The sequence below is a fragment of the Furipterus horrens genome, unplaced genomic scaffold (genome assembly GCF_987537825.1).
Source record: "Furipterus horrens unplaced genomic scaffold, mFurHor1.1.pri manual_scaffold_6, whole genome shotgun sequence".
Lineage (NCBI taxonomy): Eukaryota > Metazoa > Chordata > Mammalia > Chiroptera > Furipteridae > Furipterus > Furipterus horrens.
The window spans coordinates 16665139-16678312 of NW_028327176.1; the positions used below are offsets into that span (position 1 = coordinate 16665139).

At 57.5% G+C, this 13174-nt stretch overlaps 1 protein-coding gene across 2 annotated transcripts in view; it reads left to right on the forward strand.

Moving 5' to 3' along the window:
- OTOF (otoferlin) overlaps window positions 1–13174 on the forward strand; it is a 90364-nt gene that overhangs the window by 65367 nt on the left and 11823 nt on the right. Inside the window, exons 13-32 of one of the 2 annotated variants that reach the window (XM_090281058.1) lie at window positions 2134–2293; window positions 2629–2815; window positions 3263–3449; window positions 5054–5277; window positions 5515–5623; window positions 6175–6355; window positions 6469–6589; window positions 7128–7228; window positions 7347–7437; window positions 7611–7727; window positions 8048–8200; window positions 8463–8652; window positions 8744–8868; window positions 9253–9387; window positions 10086–10247; window positions 10435–10554; window positions 11042–11203; window positions 11318–11480; window positions 12065–12135; window positions 12902–12931. In XM_090281058.1, coding sequence (XP_090137184.1) covers window positions 2134–2293; window positions 2629–2815; window positions 3263–3449; window positions 5054–5277; window positions 5515–5623; window positions 6175–6355; window positions 6469–6589; window positions 7128–7228; window positions 7347–7437; window positions 7611–7727; window positions 8048–8200; window positions 8463–8652; window positions 8744–8868; window positions 9253–9387; window positions 10086–10247; window positions 10435–10554; window positions 11042–11203; window positions 11318–11480; window positions 12065–12135; window positions 12902–12931 — 2789 coding nt within the window. Of the gene's footprint in view, window positions 1–2133; window positions 2294–2628; window positions 2816–3262; window positions 3450–5053; window positions 5278–5514; window positions 5624–6174; window positions 6356–6468; window positions 6590–7127; window positions 7229–7346; window positions 7438–7610; window positions 7728–8047; window positions 8201–8462; window positions 8653–8743; window positions 8869–9252; window positions 9388–10085; window positions 10248–10434; window positions 10555–11041; window positions 11204–11317; window positions 11481–12004; window positions 12136–12901; window positions 12932–13174 lie in introns of both variants that reach the window. The other variant, XM_090281057.1, reaches the window with a different exon arrangement.

A 13174-nucleotide genomic window follows, 5' to 3' on the forward strand; every position in this document is an offset into this window, starting at 1 on the left:
AACAGCATGCTGCCAGAGCCATAGGGCTCATGAGTGCTGCTGGGGGGCAGGGGTGATGTCAGTGTCTCATGGAACCAGACAGGATTGCTGGGGGACCAGAGTCTGTTCTCACCCTGGCAGAACCACATTAGCCGCAACAGATGCAACAGCAGGAAAACACTCATTTATTGCAACTCTCTTCCAGCAACCAGGAGGGGCCGTACAGGGCTCCACCCACCCTCTTGCCAGCAAATCCCCAGCTCAACCAACCTTCCCTGGCAGGTGGCAGAGCCAGACCCAAGGCAGGGAAATGATGTTTCAGGCCACATGTTGCCCCGCACCTCTGGCCATTTGACAGTGTCACTGAGATCACAGTGTTGTGACTAGAACAGCCTCAGAGGTCATCAGTCCAGTGCTTACAAGCATAGGAACACTCAGATAGCATCCGTGGTTGGTCAACTCATCTCTGCTTAGACCGCCTTGAAATGGAGCACTCACCATCTGCTACTTCAGACCTCTCCATTTGTTTGCATCAACCCAAAATCTGTCACTCTGTGATCTTCACCCATGTTCACAAGTTTGCCTTAGAGGGACAGAAAGAATAAATCCATTCCCTCTTCAAATGGCCTTTAAATTTGAAGTCAAATTTCATGTCCCTCCTGAGTCTTATTCTTTTCTTGGCAAATTTCTCCAGTTCATCTAACCATGCATCTATCTATCCATCTACCCACATATCCACTCATCCACTCACCCATCCACAAATACACATGTCCATCCACATATCCATCCACCCACCTGTCCGTATAGTAACCCATCCTTCTATCATTTGTCCATTCACCACCTATCCATCTATCTGTTCATCTACCTTAGCTTATTCTCTCAGCATCTCCGCATCCAGCCATCTAGCTATCTGTTCATGTACCCATCCCACAAACGTCTTCTCCGACAAGATCCTGCAGCTGGGGGCAGCCTGGGACACCGTCTCTCCTCCTGAGCTGTGCCAGTTCAGCTGATGACCTCCAGCAGTACCTCACCCACAGCTCCCTCCATCTCACCATCCTGGTCTCTCTCTTCAGACTCCACTGTGGCATTTTCTCTCCTGAGACACAGTTGGGCTGGCCTATTGCCACACAGGCTGATTTCTGCGGACAGCCCTGTCACACTTCACGGAGCCCCCTGGGAACGGATCCTTGTCAGGGTCTGTCTGAGCTATGGTGGAAGGTGAAGGAAAGCGGGGGGGGGGGGAATCAGGGGGAGTTCAGAGGCCCTGGAGACTTCAGTGTCTACACAAAACCAAGTCCAGGGCTTCCCTCTGCTTGCAAACAGCTTTAAAGCAAGCCTTAAGTACAGACTCATCCTAAAATGGCCTCTTCCCCTAACATTGTCCTTTCCTCCACACTGGAGTGACACTACCCTGTCTTTAGGCAGCTTTCAGTTTGAAATTGGAGTCAGACAATAAACAGTTAATCACAGTGGCAGTGAGATAGGAGGTGTGCATGTGGAACACCGAGTATACCAAAAGGGCCAGGCTCAGCAATTCTGAGGAAGTCAGGGAAGGCTGCATGGAAGAGGAGACACTTAAGCAAAAGGAATAGAAGTTTGAACATGGGGGAGGAGGGTACGGGCAGAGGGAGAGTACAGATGAGGGCATTCCAAGCTCAAAGACCAGCATGAAGGTATGGAATAGCAAGTGGATTATTGAGGGAGAGGTAAGCAACTTTGCATGGCTTACCCCTTCCTGGAGCACGGGGATGGGGTGGGATGAGCCGAGTGAGCTGGGAGAGCTCTCTCAGGTCTGTGGTCTTTACCACAAGCACTGGGGAGCCCCACAGTGAGAGAGGGGACCCTCTCTGACGGCTCTGTCTGGTCGCAGGTGTGTGCCAACAGAGAAACCATTTAGAAGCAAAGTCACACCACACACCTGGATATAAGACCTTGCCCCAGCTTTCCCTGCTCAGGGACCTCTGACTCCCTGGCCCCTGGTCCAGCCCAGAGTCAGGCAGAGCAGTGGCCCCTGGTCTGGGGGGGACACTGATGGCCTGACCTCTAGAGACCAAGAAGGCCCTCAGCTCTGTAGCTCTGTGACCTGCCCTGAGGCTGTGGTAGCCCTGGGGTGGGGGCTGCAGATCCAGTCCCCGCTCCTCACCACTGCAGAGCATCAGTTCCACCACAAGTGGGCCATCCTGTCTGACCCTGACGACATCTCCGCTGGGCTGAAGGGTTATGTGAAGTGTGACGTGGCAGTGGTGGGCAAGGGAGACAACATCAAGACACCTCACAAGGCCAATGAGACAGAAGAGGATGACATTGAAGGGTGAGACCTCCGTCTTCCCCCAGCCCCCGAGGCCAGACGCAGCCCTTCCTTTCCCAGAGCAAGCCCCTGGGGCAGACTGAGCCCAGAGATCGTAACTTCTGTCCCCCTTACCCTTGTTCTCACCCATCCCCAGACAGCCCAGCTCTTCCAGAAGGTCTTCGACCAGGGCTGGGGCAGCCTGGGCTGGCCTCAGCATCCACAGACCCCTTCTCACAGGAAAGAAAGGACTGAGGCAGAGCGGGGTTCATGGAGATTGTCCCGGGCCCCAGGAGTACGTAGAGGTTAGGGCAGGAGTAGGGGTGTCCGGGCCGGTGCCCTAGCTGCATGTGATGCAGGAACCTGCTGCTCCCTGAGGGCGTGCCCCCCGAACGCCAGTGGGCCCGGTTCTACGTGAAGATCTACCGCGCAGAGGGGCTGCCCCGCATGAACACAAGCCTCATGGCCAACGTGAAGAAGGCTTTCATTGGGGAGAACAAGGACCTGGTGGACCCCTACGTGCAAGTCTTCTTTGCTGGCCAGAAGGTACTGGGGTGCAGGGACTGGGACTTGGGGTGACAGTCATCAGGTCGGTGTGGGGGCCCAGCAGCAGACGTGAGGCATACTCAGGCCTTTGCCATGATGTGTTCACCTGTAAAGGGAGGAGAGTGAGAGATGAGGAAGCTCCAACTGAGAGGGGCTGGCAGGCCAGGGGCTGTCTTAGCGTGCACAGGCCTGAGGGAATCCTCTGGGTCCTAGAGCCCAAGAGCTGAGGGGGAGCATGGAGTGGACGGAGAGCCTGAGAGGCTGGGGTGGGGAACAGTGGAGGCGATAAGTACACATATCACATCCATACACACATGCACACATCCACACTATACACATGCACATGTACATGCAAACATGCATACACACACCACGCACATGTATGTGCATGCATAAACACATTCACACACTTACACACAAACCCTAACACTCACTTCCTCCCACCAGGGCAAGACTTCAGTGCAGAAAAGCAGCTACGAGCCACTGTGGAACGAGCAGGTCGTCTTTACAGACCTGTTCCCCCCACTCTGCAAACGCATGAAGGTGCAGATCCGGGACTCAGACAAGGTCAACGACGTGGCCATCGGCACCCACTTCATTGACCTGCGCAAGATTTCCAACGATGGAGACAAAGGTCAGCAGTAGGAGACCAAGTGCGGGGTCGAGGTGGGGGCGGTAAAAAGAAGGAGTAAAGGAACAAGACCCCCCTCACTCCACCACCACTTTGCGCCTCAGCCTGAAGGGCGCTGGACATGGGGGTGCTGTGCCAGAAGCTCCCACTGCAAGGGAGGGGTGAAAAGTCATGGCTCAGGTCCGCCCAGAGCTGGACTGGAGCCCCAACTCTGACAATGAGTAGCAGTGTGACCTTGGCACCTAATTTCCCCTCTGTAGGATGAAAATAATAATTATATGTGTGTATATACATATATATCACATATATGTGTATACTGCTGCCATAGTATCTCTCTATAGAATTGTTATGGGAACGGACTCCTCCTGGGACCCAGGCAGTCTGCTGGGTACCAGGGATACAGAGCAAAAGAATTCATTTCCATCCTCATAGCACTCACTAAAGATGAGGGAGGTGGACGTGATACCAAATGCTTAAAACCTAGGGCAGAAGGCACTAAAGACCCCACAGCGTGTGATTCCATTTATATAAGATGTGCAAAATAGGTGAATCCCTAGAGACAGAAAGTAAATTCATGGTTGCTGGGAAGTGGGGGAGGGGAAATTGGAACTAACTGCTAATAGGTATAAAGTTTCTCTTTTAGTGGGATGGAAATGTTCTGGAATTAGGTGATGGTTTCACAACATAGTAAATATACTAAAACCACTAAAATGCACACTTAAAATGGTAAATTTTAGACCTGGCTGCTGTGGCTTAGTGGATTGAGCATCGGCCAGTGAACCAAGGGTCACTGGTTCAATTCCCAGTCAGGGCACATGACTAGGTTACACGTCAGGTCCCCAGTTGGTGGCGCAAGTGAGAGGCAACCACAAAGTGATGTTTCTCTCCCTCTCTTTCTCCTTCCACCTCTCTCTAAAAATAAATAAATAAATAAACAAATTAATTAATTAATTTTAAAATAAAATAAAAAACGGTAAATTTTATGTTACCTAAAGTATACCCTGATTTTTTTAATGTTATAATTTTTTTTAATCAGGTGAAAAAACCAAACCAACAAAATACATAAGGTCGAATTGGATCCATGCAACACATGAGACACAGTGAATCCCAAAGATGAGAGAAGTTAGTTAGGACTAGGAATTGGGAGGGCTTCATGGAGGAAGAGTGTTGAACAGGCCAAAGCAGAGGGAGAATATTCAGAGAAGAGGGGAGGGGTCGGCATAAGCAAGGTGGGCCGCATGTATATCTACACATGATGGCAGAGGGTCCAAAAGCCATGCTGAGGCATGTGGGAGAAGCTGGCACCTGCCTTTCAAACAAATTGTAGGCAGCCGCTGTGCCAGGCACATGGGGGCGGGGAGCATGCCCTAAGCAAGCGCCCACACCTGCCCACGCACAGCAGACACGAGGTCTCCCTGCAGCCTCTTGTAAGCCATGTGCTGCCCCGCAGGCCTTCTCCTGCCTCAAATGTTTCCCAGAGCAAGGCATGGGGTCTTCAGCTCAGCAATCAGGAGGTGCAGGCTGGGAGTTCCCACAAGAGGTTCCTCTCACCCACGTGGGCCCTGGGGTGTGACACAGGCCCCTCCTCTCTCTCCGCTGGCTCACAGGCTTCCTGCCCACGCTGGGCCCAGCCTGGGTGAACATGTACGGCTCCACACGCAACTACACACTGCTGGACGAGCACCAGGACCTGAATGAGGGCCTGGGTGAGGGCGTGTCCTTCCGTGCCCGCCTCATGCTGGGCCTGGCTGTGGAGATCCTGGACACCTCCAACCCTGAGCTCACCAGCTCCACGGAGGTGCAGGTGGAGCAGGCCACGCCTGTCTCAGAGGTGAGCTGTCCTCCGGGGCCCCCAGCTTAGCTCCCTTCCCACCATGGCAGCCTGGGCCTGGGCTCTGCCTGGGCAAAAGGAATTGGGCCATCAGTCCTTCAGGGTCTAAGCTGCCCAGATCCATAGCTGGGTGGGATGTCCCCACCATCAACCCAAAGGGCCTGTAGGAGGAGGCCTGGCCCCAGTCCCAGTATTCCTGCAAAGGTTTAGGGATGGCTTCAACCACTGTCCCCACAGAGCTGCACAGGGAGAATGGAAGAATTCTTTCTATTTGGAGCTTTCCTGGAAGCCTCAATGATAGACCGGAAAAACGGAGACAAGCCAGTCACCTTTGAGGTCACCATAGGTGAGTGCTGGGCTCACAGAGGGGCCTTCGGGACTCAGGGCTTCTGGGCAGTCACTGCTGAGCCCTGCACCACAGCCCTGGGGTGGGCGGTGGGGGTGGGAACTGACCACCTTCCTCTGCGTGTCTTCAAGCGTGCGCACTGTGCACAGGGCAAGCCCACAGTGTACACATGCCTGCCGTGGACCTGAATTCCACCCATAGCACTAGGCTCTGTTTGCAACGAGCGGGGAAATAAGTTGTCCCTGCAAAAGGGAAAGAGGCCCTAGTTGGGCTGGAGAGGAGAGAGCGGGAAGGTGGGCCATGTCCTGGGCTGGACCTTGGGCTCAGGTGTCATCAGAGCCCTTCGCAAGGTCTTTGCAGGCATGGAGGATGTGGGGGCCGTTCTCTGGTGAGCATTCTGTCACATCTGAGCTAACTCCCGGCACCTTCCCCATTCCCTGACTTTCCTTCTCCCCTCCCACAAGCCCAAGGCAACACCTGGATTGGAGGGCGGGCGAGGCCTGCTGGGGAAGGATTCTAGGCCCTCACGTGTTCCCCACCCCCGCTTCCAGGCAACTACGGGAACGAGGTCGATGGCCTGTCCCGACCCCAGCGGCCTCGACCTCTGAAGGAGCCTGGGGATGAGGAGGAAGTAGATCTGATCCAAAACTCCAGTGATGATGAGACGGAGGAGGGTGCGGACCTGGTCTCCATCTCCTCCACCCCACCTACGAGGCCTCAGATCACCGACAGGTGAGCCAGGCGGCACAGAGGGCCTGGGGAGGGGGGCCTGCCATCCGCTTAAGGCCTGGCCCTCCCACCTCCCTGGATCCCTGTCCTCAACCGCCCCCCTCCTCCCATCCCAGGAACTACTTCCATCTGCCCTACCTGGAGAACAAGCCCTGCATCTACATCAAAAGCTGGTGGCCAGACCAGCGCCGCCGCCTCTACAATGCCAACATCATGGACCACATTGCAGACAAGCTGGTCAGCCCCAGGCCTTGGTGGGAGGGGATGGGGAAGGTGGGGAGGATGCATCCCCTCCCCACCACACAAGGCCTGTTTGCCCAGAGGCTTGCTGTGCAGGGGTAGGGGGTGGGGAAGGGGGCACTGCTGGAGTAGCCCCAGCAGGTCCCAGAAGTGGGCCAAGGGACTGAGGGCTAGCTGGATGGAGCCTAGCACTCCTGGCCCAGCCAGTCTTGGGGGTTCCCTGAAGGCAGCTAGGCAACCCCTCTGTCTCCAGCCTGCACCTCCCCCATCTAGCCCTGAGTTCTGCCCACTGCTGAAAGTTCACCAAGGCCACAGATTCAGAGCCCAAAAGTGGCTTCTTTCAGGCTTCCAGGCTTTGAAAACAGAACCTGGGAAATTGGTGGTTTCCTGATGATGGTGGGACACTGGAGGGTGGCACTAGTGAGAGGCCCCAGGTCACTAGCCCCTTATTTCTCCTGATGAATGGGGGAGACATGTGGGGAGGCTGGGGGAAGGATCTGTGATCAGCGTCCACCCCCCTCCTCCTGGTTCTCAGGAAGAAGGCCTGAACGATGTGCAGGAGATGATCAAAACCGAGAAGTCCTACCCCGAGCGCCGGCTGCGGGGCGTCCTGGAGGAGCTTAGCAGTGGCTGCCAGTGAGGGGGAGGGGCAGCGGGTGGGGGCTGGAGTTGGGGGACTGTGAAGAAAAGGAGGTGTCTGCAGGCCTCCTGCTGGTGGATGAGCTCTGCTAAGACCTGCTCCCCTCACCCCCAGCCGTTTCCTCTCCCTCGCTGACAAGGACCAGGGTCACTTGTCCCGTACCAGGCTGGACAGGGAGCGCCTCAAATCGTGCATGCGGGAGCTGGTGAGGTGCACTGGTCCTCAGTATCAGACCACACAGTGGGTGGAGGGAAGGTCTGGAGGTGAAAAGGGGAAACTGAGGTGGGGGGATGTGTGTCTGAGGCCACAGCCCTCAGGGCCAGCCCCCTCCATCATGGGCCATGACCTGAGGCCCACGTGCCCCACATGCCCTTGCAGGAGAGCATGGGGCTGCAGGCAAAGACCATGCGGGCTCAGGTGAAGCGACACACAGTGCGGGACAAGCTGAGGCTCTGCCAGAACTTCCTGCAGAAGCTGCGCTTCCTGTCAGATGAGGTGTGCCCCTGCGGGTGTGCGGTGTGCGCAGAGGGGTGCCCAGCCCAAACCCGAGTGACCAGAAGAGGGAGGGACTGCCTGGGAAGGGGTTCGGCTGGACCACCTCTGAGGCCTCTCCTGCTCTGACAATGTTAGGGGTCAGGAGTGAGCAAGCCCCTCATCCTGCTGCATGCTCTTCCCGCCTCATCAGTGGGAGGCGAAGTAAGACCAACCTCTGGGGTCTTTCCTCTGGTGCCTGCAGCAAAGACCCTGGTGGTCAGGGAGGCCCACTGGGCCGCAGTCAAGAAGTGGGCCCCTCATCCCTGGCCCCCCTCCCACAGCCCCAGCACAGCATCCCCGACGTCTTTGTGTGGATGATGAGCAACAACAAACGCATCGCCTACGCGCGGGTGCCCTCCAAGGACCTGCTCTTCTCCATCGTGGAGGAGGAGCTAGGCAAGGACTGTGCCAAGGTCAAGACACTCTTCCTCAAGGTGCCAGAGGGGAGCCAGACTGAAGGTGGTGTTGGGTGAGGGGACTGGGGTCCTGGGTCTGCATTTGGCTTCTTCTGAGGGTCCGTCCCCCTGTGGAGGGAGCAGCCTCCCACCCCGGCTCTGGCAGCCTGAGCTGATGGAGAGGAGCCCTCAAGAGCAGGTGCTCAGAGAAGAAAGGGCTGGAGAGAGCATAGGAGGTGGGGAGGACACCGCAGTCCCACCCTGCCCAGCCCCTGGATGCTGACGCCATGCCCACCCCCAGCTGCCCGGGAAGCGGGGCTTCGGCTCCATGGGCTGGACGGTGCAGGCCAAGCTGGAGCTCTACCTGTGGCTGGGCCTCAGCAAGCAGCGCAAGGACTTCCTGTGTGGCCTGCCCTGCGGCTTCCAGGAGGTCAAGGCGGCCCAGGGGCTGGGCCTGCACTCCTTTCCACCCATCAGCCTGGTCTACACCAGTGAGTGGGGACCCCAGATCCCAGCCCTCACCCTGGGAGGGCGCTGGGTGGGGGGTGGTGTCCCCAAGCCTCAGCCTGCCCTTCTCCACAGAGAAGCAGGTGTTCCAGCTCCGGGCCCACATGTACCAGGCACGCAGCCTCTTTGCTGCTGACAGTAGCGGCCTCTCGGACCCTTTCGCCCGAGTCTTCTTCATCAACCAGAGTCAGTGCACAGAGGTGAGGGTCCAGGGAGGAGGAAGTGGCTCCGGCTTTGAGAGCATTTGGGGACCATGAGCTTGTGAGACCTGGAGAAACAGATCAGTCAGCACCCCAGATCTTTAGAGGGCAGCCTTGCAGATAAACTGCATGGCCAGGCCACACGGGTTAAGGCTTTGTTGCAGCTCTCTTGAACACAGGGAAGACATAGGCAAAAGGGGCAGGAGCAGACTTCACATTAGCCTCCATTTTAAGGTTCCCAGAAGAATCAGAGAACATGACACCCTTGTCCCCCAAGTCCCCTGGAAGCCGCAGGGACTGGAGGTGGCCTCTGTTCAGATATCTTTCTATCCACCACCACTTATTACCCCCCCCCCCAACACACTGCCCTGCCCCATACTGCAGGTGCTGAATGAGACCCTGTGCCCCACCTGGGACCAGATGCTGGTGTTCGACAACCTGGAACTCTATGGTGAAGCTCAGGAGTTGCGGGATGACCCCCCCATCATTGTCGTTGAAATCTATGACCAGGACTCCATGGTATGGGTGGATTCTGAGGCCAGGGACCTCCCATTTCTTCACTGTGCCCCATGTGCATTGAGGGCCACCTCCCCAGACCCCCTCAACCAAGGTGCTTGCCGGAAGCCTGGGAGCATGGGCTGCTAGCCAGTTCCTCCTTCCCTGTCACTGCAGCCTGACCCCTTCCCAACACTGGGACTCTGCGGTCTCAGGGGGAAGATGGGTCAGGGTGTCCCCACCTCCTGGCACAGACAGACCAAGCTCAGGCCCAGAGTCTCCAGGACATTTGTCAGCAAGTCCTGCTGGCCACAGCCTTCCCCATCCCAAGGAGCCCTCAGCCCCCTGCCCACACCTACCAGTCAGTAACAGCCTGCCAGTTCTCCATGAGAGCTCTGGAGTAAGGGGAGTGAAAGGTAGTGGGGAATCCCTCCAGAGCTGGGGAGCCACTAATGGCAAGACTCCTTAGCTACTGGGGTCCCTGAGAGACCCTAGACTAGAGGTAGGAGGGCCTTACTTCTAGTCCTGAATCTGCCATTCACTGCCAGCATGGCCTTGAGCAAAACTTTGGTGAGACTTGGTTTCCCCATTGGCTAAATGGGGTGATCGCACCTGCCCCCTTACCTCCTGGGGTTCTGGTAAGGACAGAGTAGAACCCCAGGTGTAACCATGCTCCGTCAACCCAAGCACCAAGCGGCCACCTTGGTTGTTCGTCACATTAGGGTAAGTTCGACTTCATGGGCCGGACCTTCGCCAAGCCCGTGGTGAAGATGGCTGATGAGGAGTATTGTCCGCCCCGCTTCCCACCCCAGCTCGAGTATTACCAGATCTACCGAGGGAACTCCACAGCCGGAGACCTTCTGGCTGCCTTCGAGCTACTGCAGGTAGGGCCCCTCACCTCCAACCTGCTGAGAGAGAGGCCAGTCTGACTGCAGCTGGGAGCATGGTTCTCGGGGGCCTGGGGTGTTGGGTCTTCCCCGTCTCTTCTTATCACATGGCAACTAACTCCTGGGAAGGGAGAGCCCACTCTCCAGGCTCTACAGGGTGTGACCTGTGACCCCAACTCCCCAGATCGGGCCCGCAGGGAAGGCCGACCTGCCACCCATCGATGGCCCGGTGGATATGGATCGAGGTCCCATCATGCCCGTGCCCATGGGCATCCGGCCCGTGCTCAGCAAATACCGAATCGAGGTGTGTGAGGGCTGCGCTCGCCCCTCTCGCCCCTCCTGTCCTGGCCTTGAACGGGGCCTGCTGTGTGCTCTCCTCCATGCCCCTCACGCTCTTACTCCATTAAGGGTCATAAGCGCAAAGTACACTGCTGACGTCAAATTCAAGGGGTCCCTCGGCATCCTCAGGCCACCTCATTTTTCGGACAAGGAGACTGAGGGACAAGGAGGGGAAGTGACTTGTCCAAGGCCACGCCTGGAGCCAGCAGCAGACCTAGGCCCCCACCAGTCCGGAGTCTGCCCAGTCTAGACCAAGTCACCCTGCCATGTGCTGGGACTTTTCCCAGCTGTCCTGTCTGCCCTTCAACACCCACCCTTGTCAGCTCCCCTGGCCCTGCCCCTCCAGACTCAATGCCCACTCCACTGCCCAGTTCCTTCTCAGGTGGCCCTGCCCACCCACAGCTGGCTCCCTTGATTGAGGGGACTCTCCTTTCCCCCCCGCCCCCACCCAGGTGCTGTTCTGGGGCCTGCGGGACCTGAAACGGGTGAACCTGGCCCAGGTGGACCGGCCGAGGGTGGACATTGAGTGTGCGGGGAAGGGGGTACAGTCATCCATGATCCACAATTACAAGAAGAACCCCAACTTCGGCACCCTCGTCAAGTGGTTTGAAGTGGTGGGTACAGGCCTGGGCGTAGCCTGGCAGAGCTGGGTGTGGCTGGCGTGGCTGGGCATGGCCAGGGGCCTCTGCTCCCTTCTCTGAGCTCAGGCTCCATTGGCCAACACCCAGGACCTCCCGGAGAATGAGCTACTGCACCCGCCCTTGAACATCCGCGTGGTGGACTGCCGAGCCTTCGGCCGCTACACGCTGGTGGGCTCCCATGCCGTTAACTCCCTTCGGCGCTTCATCTACCGGCCCCCAGACCACTCGGCCTCCAACTGGAACACCACCGGTACGGCCACACCCCACAGCCCAGGCTGTCTCCACTCAGTCCGTGGGAGGGGGCTCCCACCCCCAGTCCAGTCCATGCGGCCACCTGTCTGGCCCTCCAGGGCATCCCCAGGGTAAGGAGGACGCCAGCGGGGAGGTCCTATCCTGGGAACCAAGGCTGCCCAGGGCTGCCCCTCACTCTAGAGCCAGAAAAGCCAGAGCTGGAGATGTCCTGAGAGGGCCTGCGGGCAGATGGCCTCCTCGGCTGGTTCTGGTGAAGACCCAGCCTTCATCCCGGCCTCCCTCCTGGCCTCCTTCCCAGCCCAGCCTCCACTATTTCTCTCAACTGCAGCTCCCCCTTCCCTCTGCCTCTCCTTCTCCCTCTCCTTATGCCCGTAATATTTTCCTCAACTGCTCCATCCGCCCCTCCCCTCAGAAAGCTCGAGAATCAGCTTTAGGCCTCTGGTCCTTCTGGTCACCCCTGACCTTCACTGTCACTGCTGCTCTTCCCTGTCTGTCTGCCTGTCTGTCCATCTCTCTGTCCAGTAAGACTCCTCCGGGGCTGCCGTGTGCTGTGCAATGGGGGCCCCTCCTCTCACCCCACAGGGGAGGTCGTGGTGAACATGGAGCCAGAGGTACCCGTCAAGAAGCTGGAGACCATGGTGAAGCTGGACGCGGTAAGGCGCATGGGGTCAGTGCCGCGCTGGCTGGGAGCTTGCAGCTGCGTGTGACACTCCCTCTGAGCCAGGCCACCTCTTTCAGTGTGTCCAGGGCTGCGTCTGACTCCATGTGCAAATAGCTCTATCCTAGACTGTGTGTGTGTGTGCACACGTGCACGAGCATGCTGCATGTGTGCATGAGACACAGAAAGAGCAGTCGCCATTTGAGATAAACAGCCAGCTCCACCTGGGGGGCTGCTGGGAAGCCCCCTAGTTTCAGGCCATCATCATACAAGACAGAGGACAACACCTTAGCTTCCCCATCGTCCCACAGGCCTTGGGCTCTGGTGGGGTGTTTTCACCGGGGTCCTCTTCGGCTGTGCAATTGTGTGTGAGTGTGTATCCACCTCATTTTTAAGGTGCTTGACCTGGTCAGAGAGGAAAAGTGGAGTTGAAGTTGACTCCATCTAGCCAACATCACTGAACTCCTGCATGTGGCCAGCCTCCCCTCCCAATGCTGACCCTCCCAGTGAAGCCATCTGGGGGGTCCACAGCAGTCTCAGGGTTGAGAGCCACTGCCTTCTAAGGTCTGAGAACATCTGCAGAGCAGACCCTTTGCAGGCTCACCAGCAGTGTGCCCTTGTGAGTGTGGAGGTGACCCTCAGTGCCCAGGGACTCACAGCACACAGCAAGCGTCCCTCCATGCTTCCTGGCTCAGCAGCTGCCTCCACTCCACGCTCTGGGGAACTAATTCTGTCCCCGTCTCCTTGGTTCCCCTTTGCAGACTTCTGACGCTGTCATCAAGGTGGATGTGGTGAGTGTGGGGACCATCTGGAGGGCTCTGGGGAAAGAGGACCCTACATTGGCATAGGGTGTCAAGCCAAAGGGCACAGCAACAGACAGAGAGCCACCCCCGCCCCTGGATGCTCATGCCTGCACACCTCCCACAGAGGCAGGTGGAGAGCGCCTCTTGGGGCAGTGGGCCCCTGCGTGCCAATCCTGATTTGGCCAGGGGCTCATGTTGGCGGCTCATGACCTCTCCAGCTATGGCATCCTT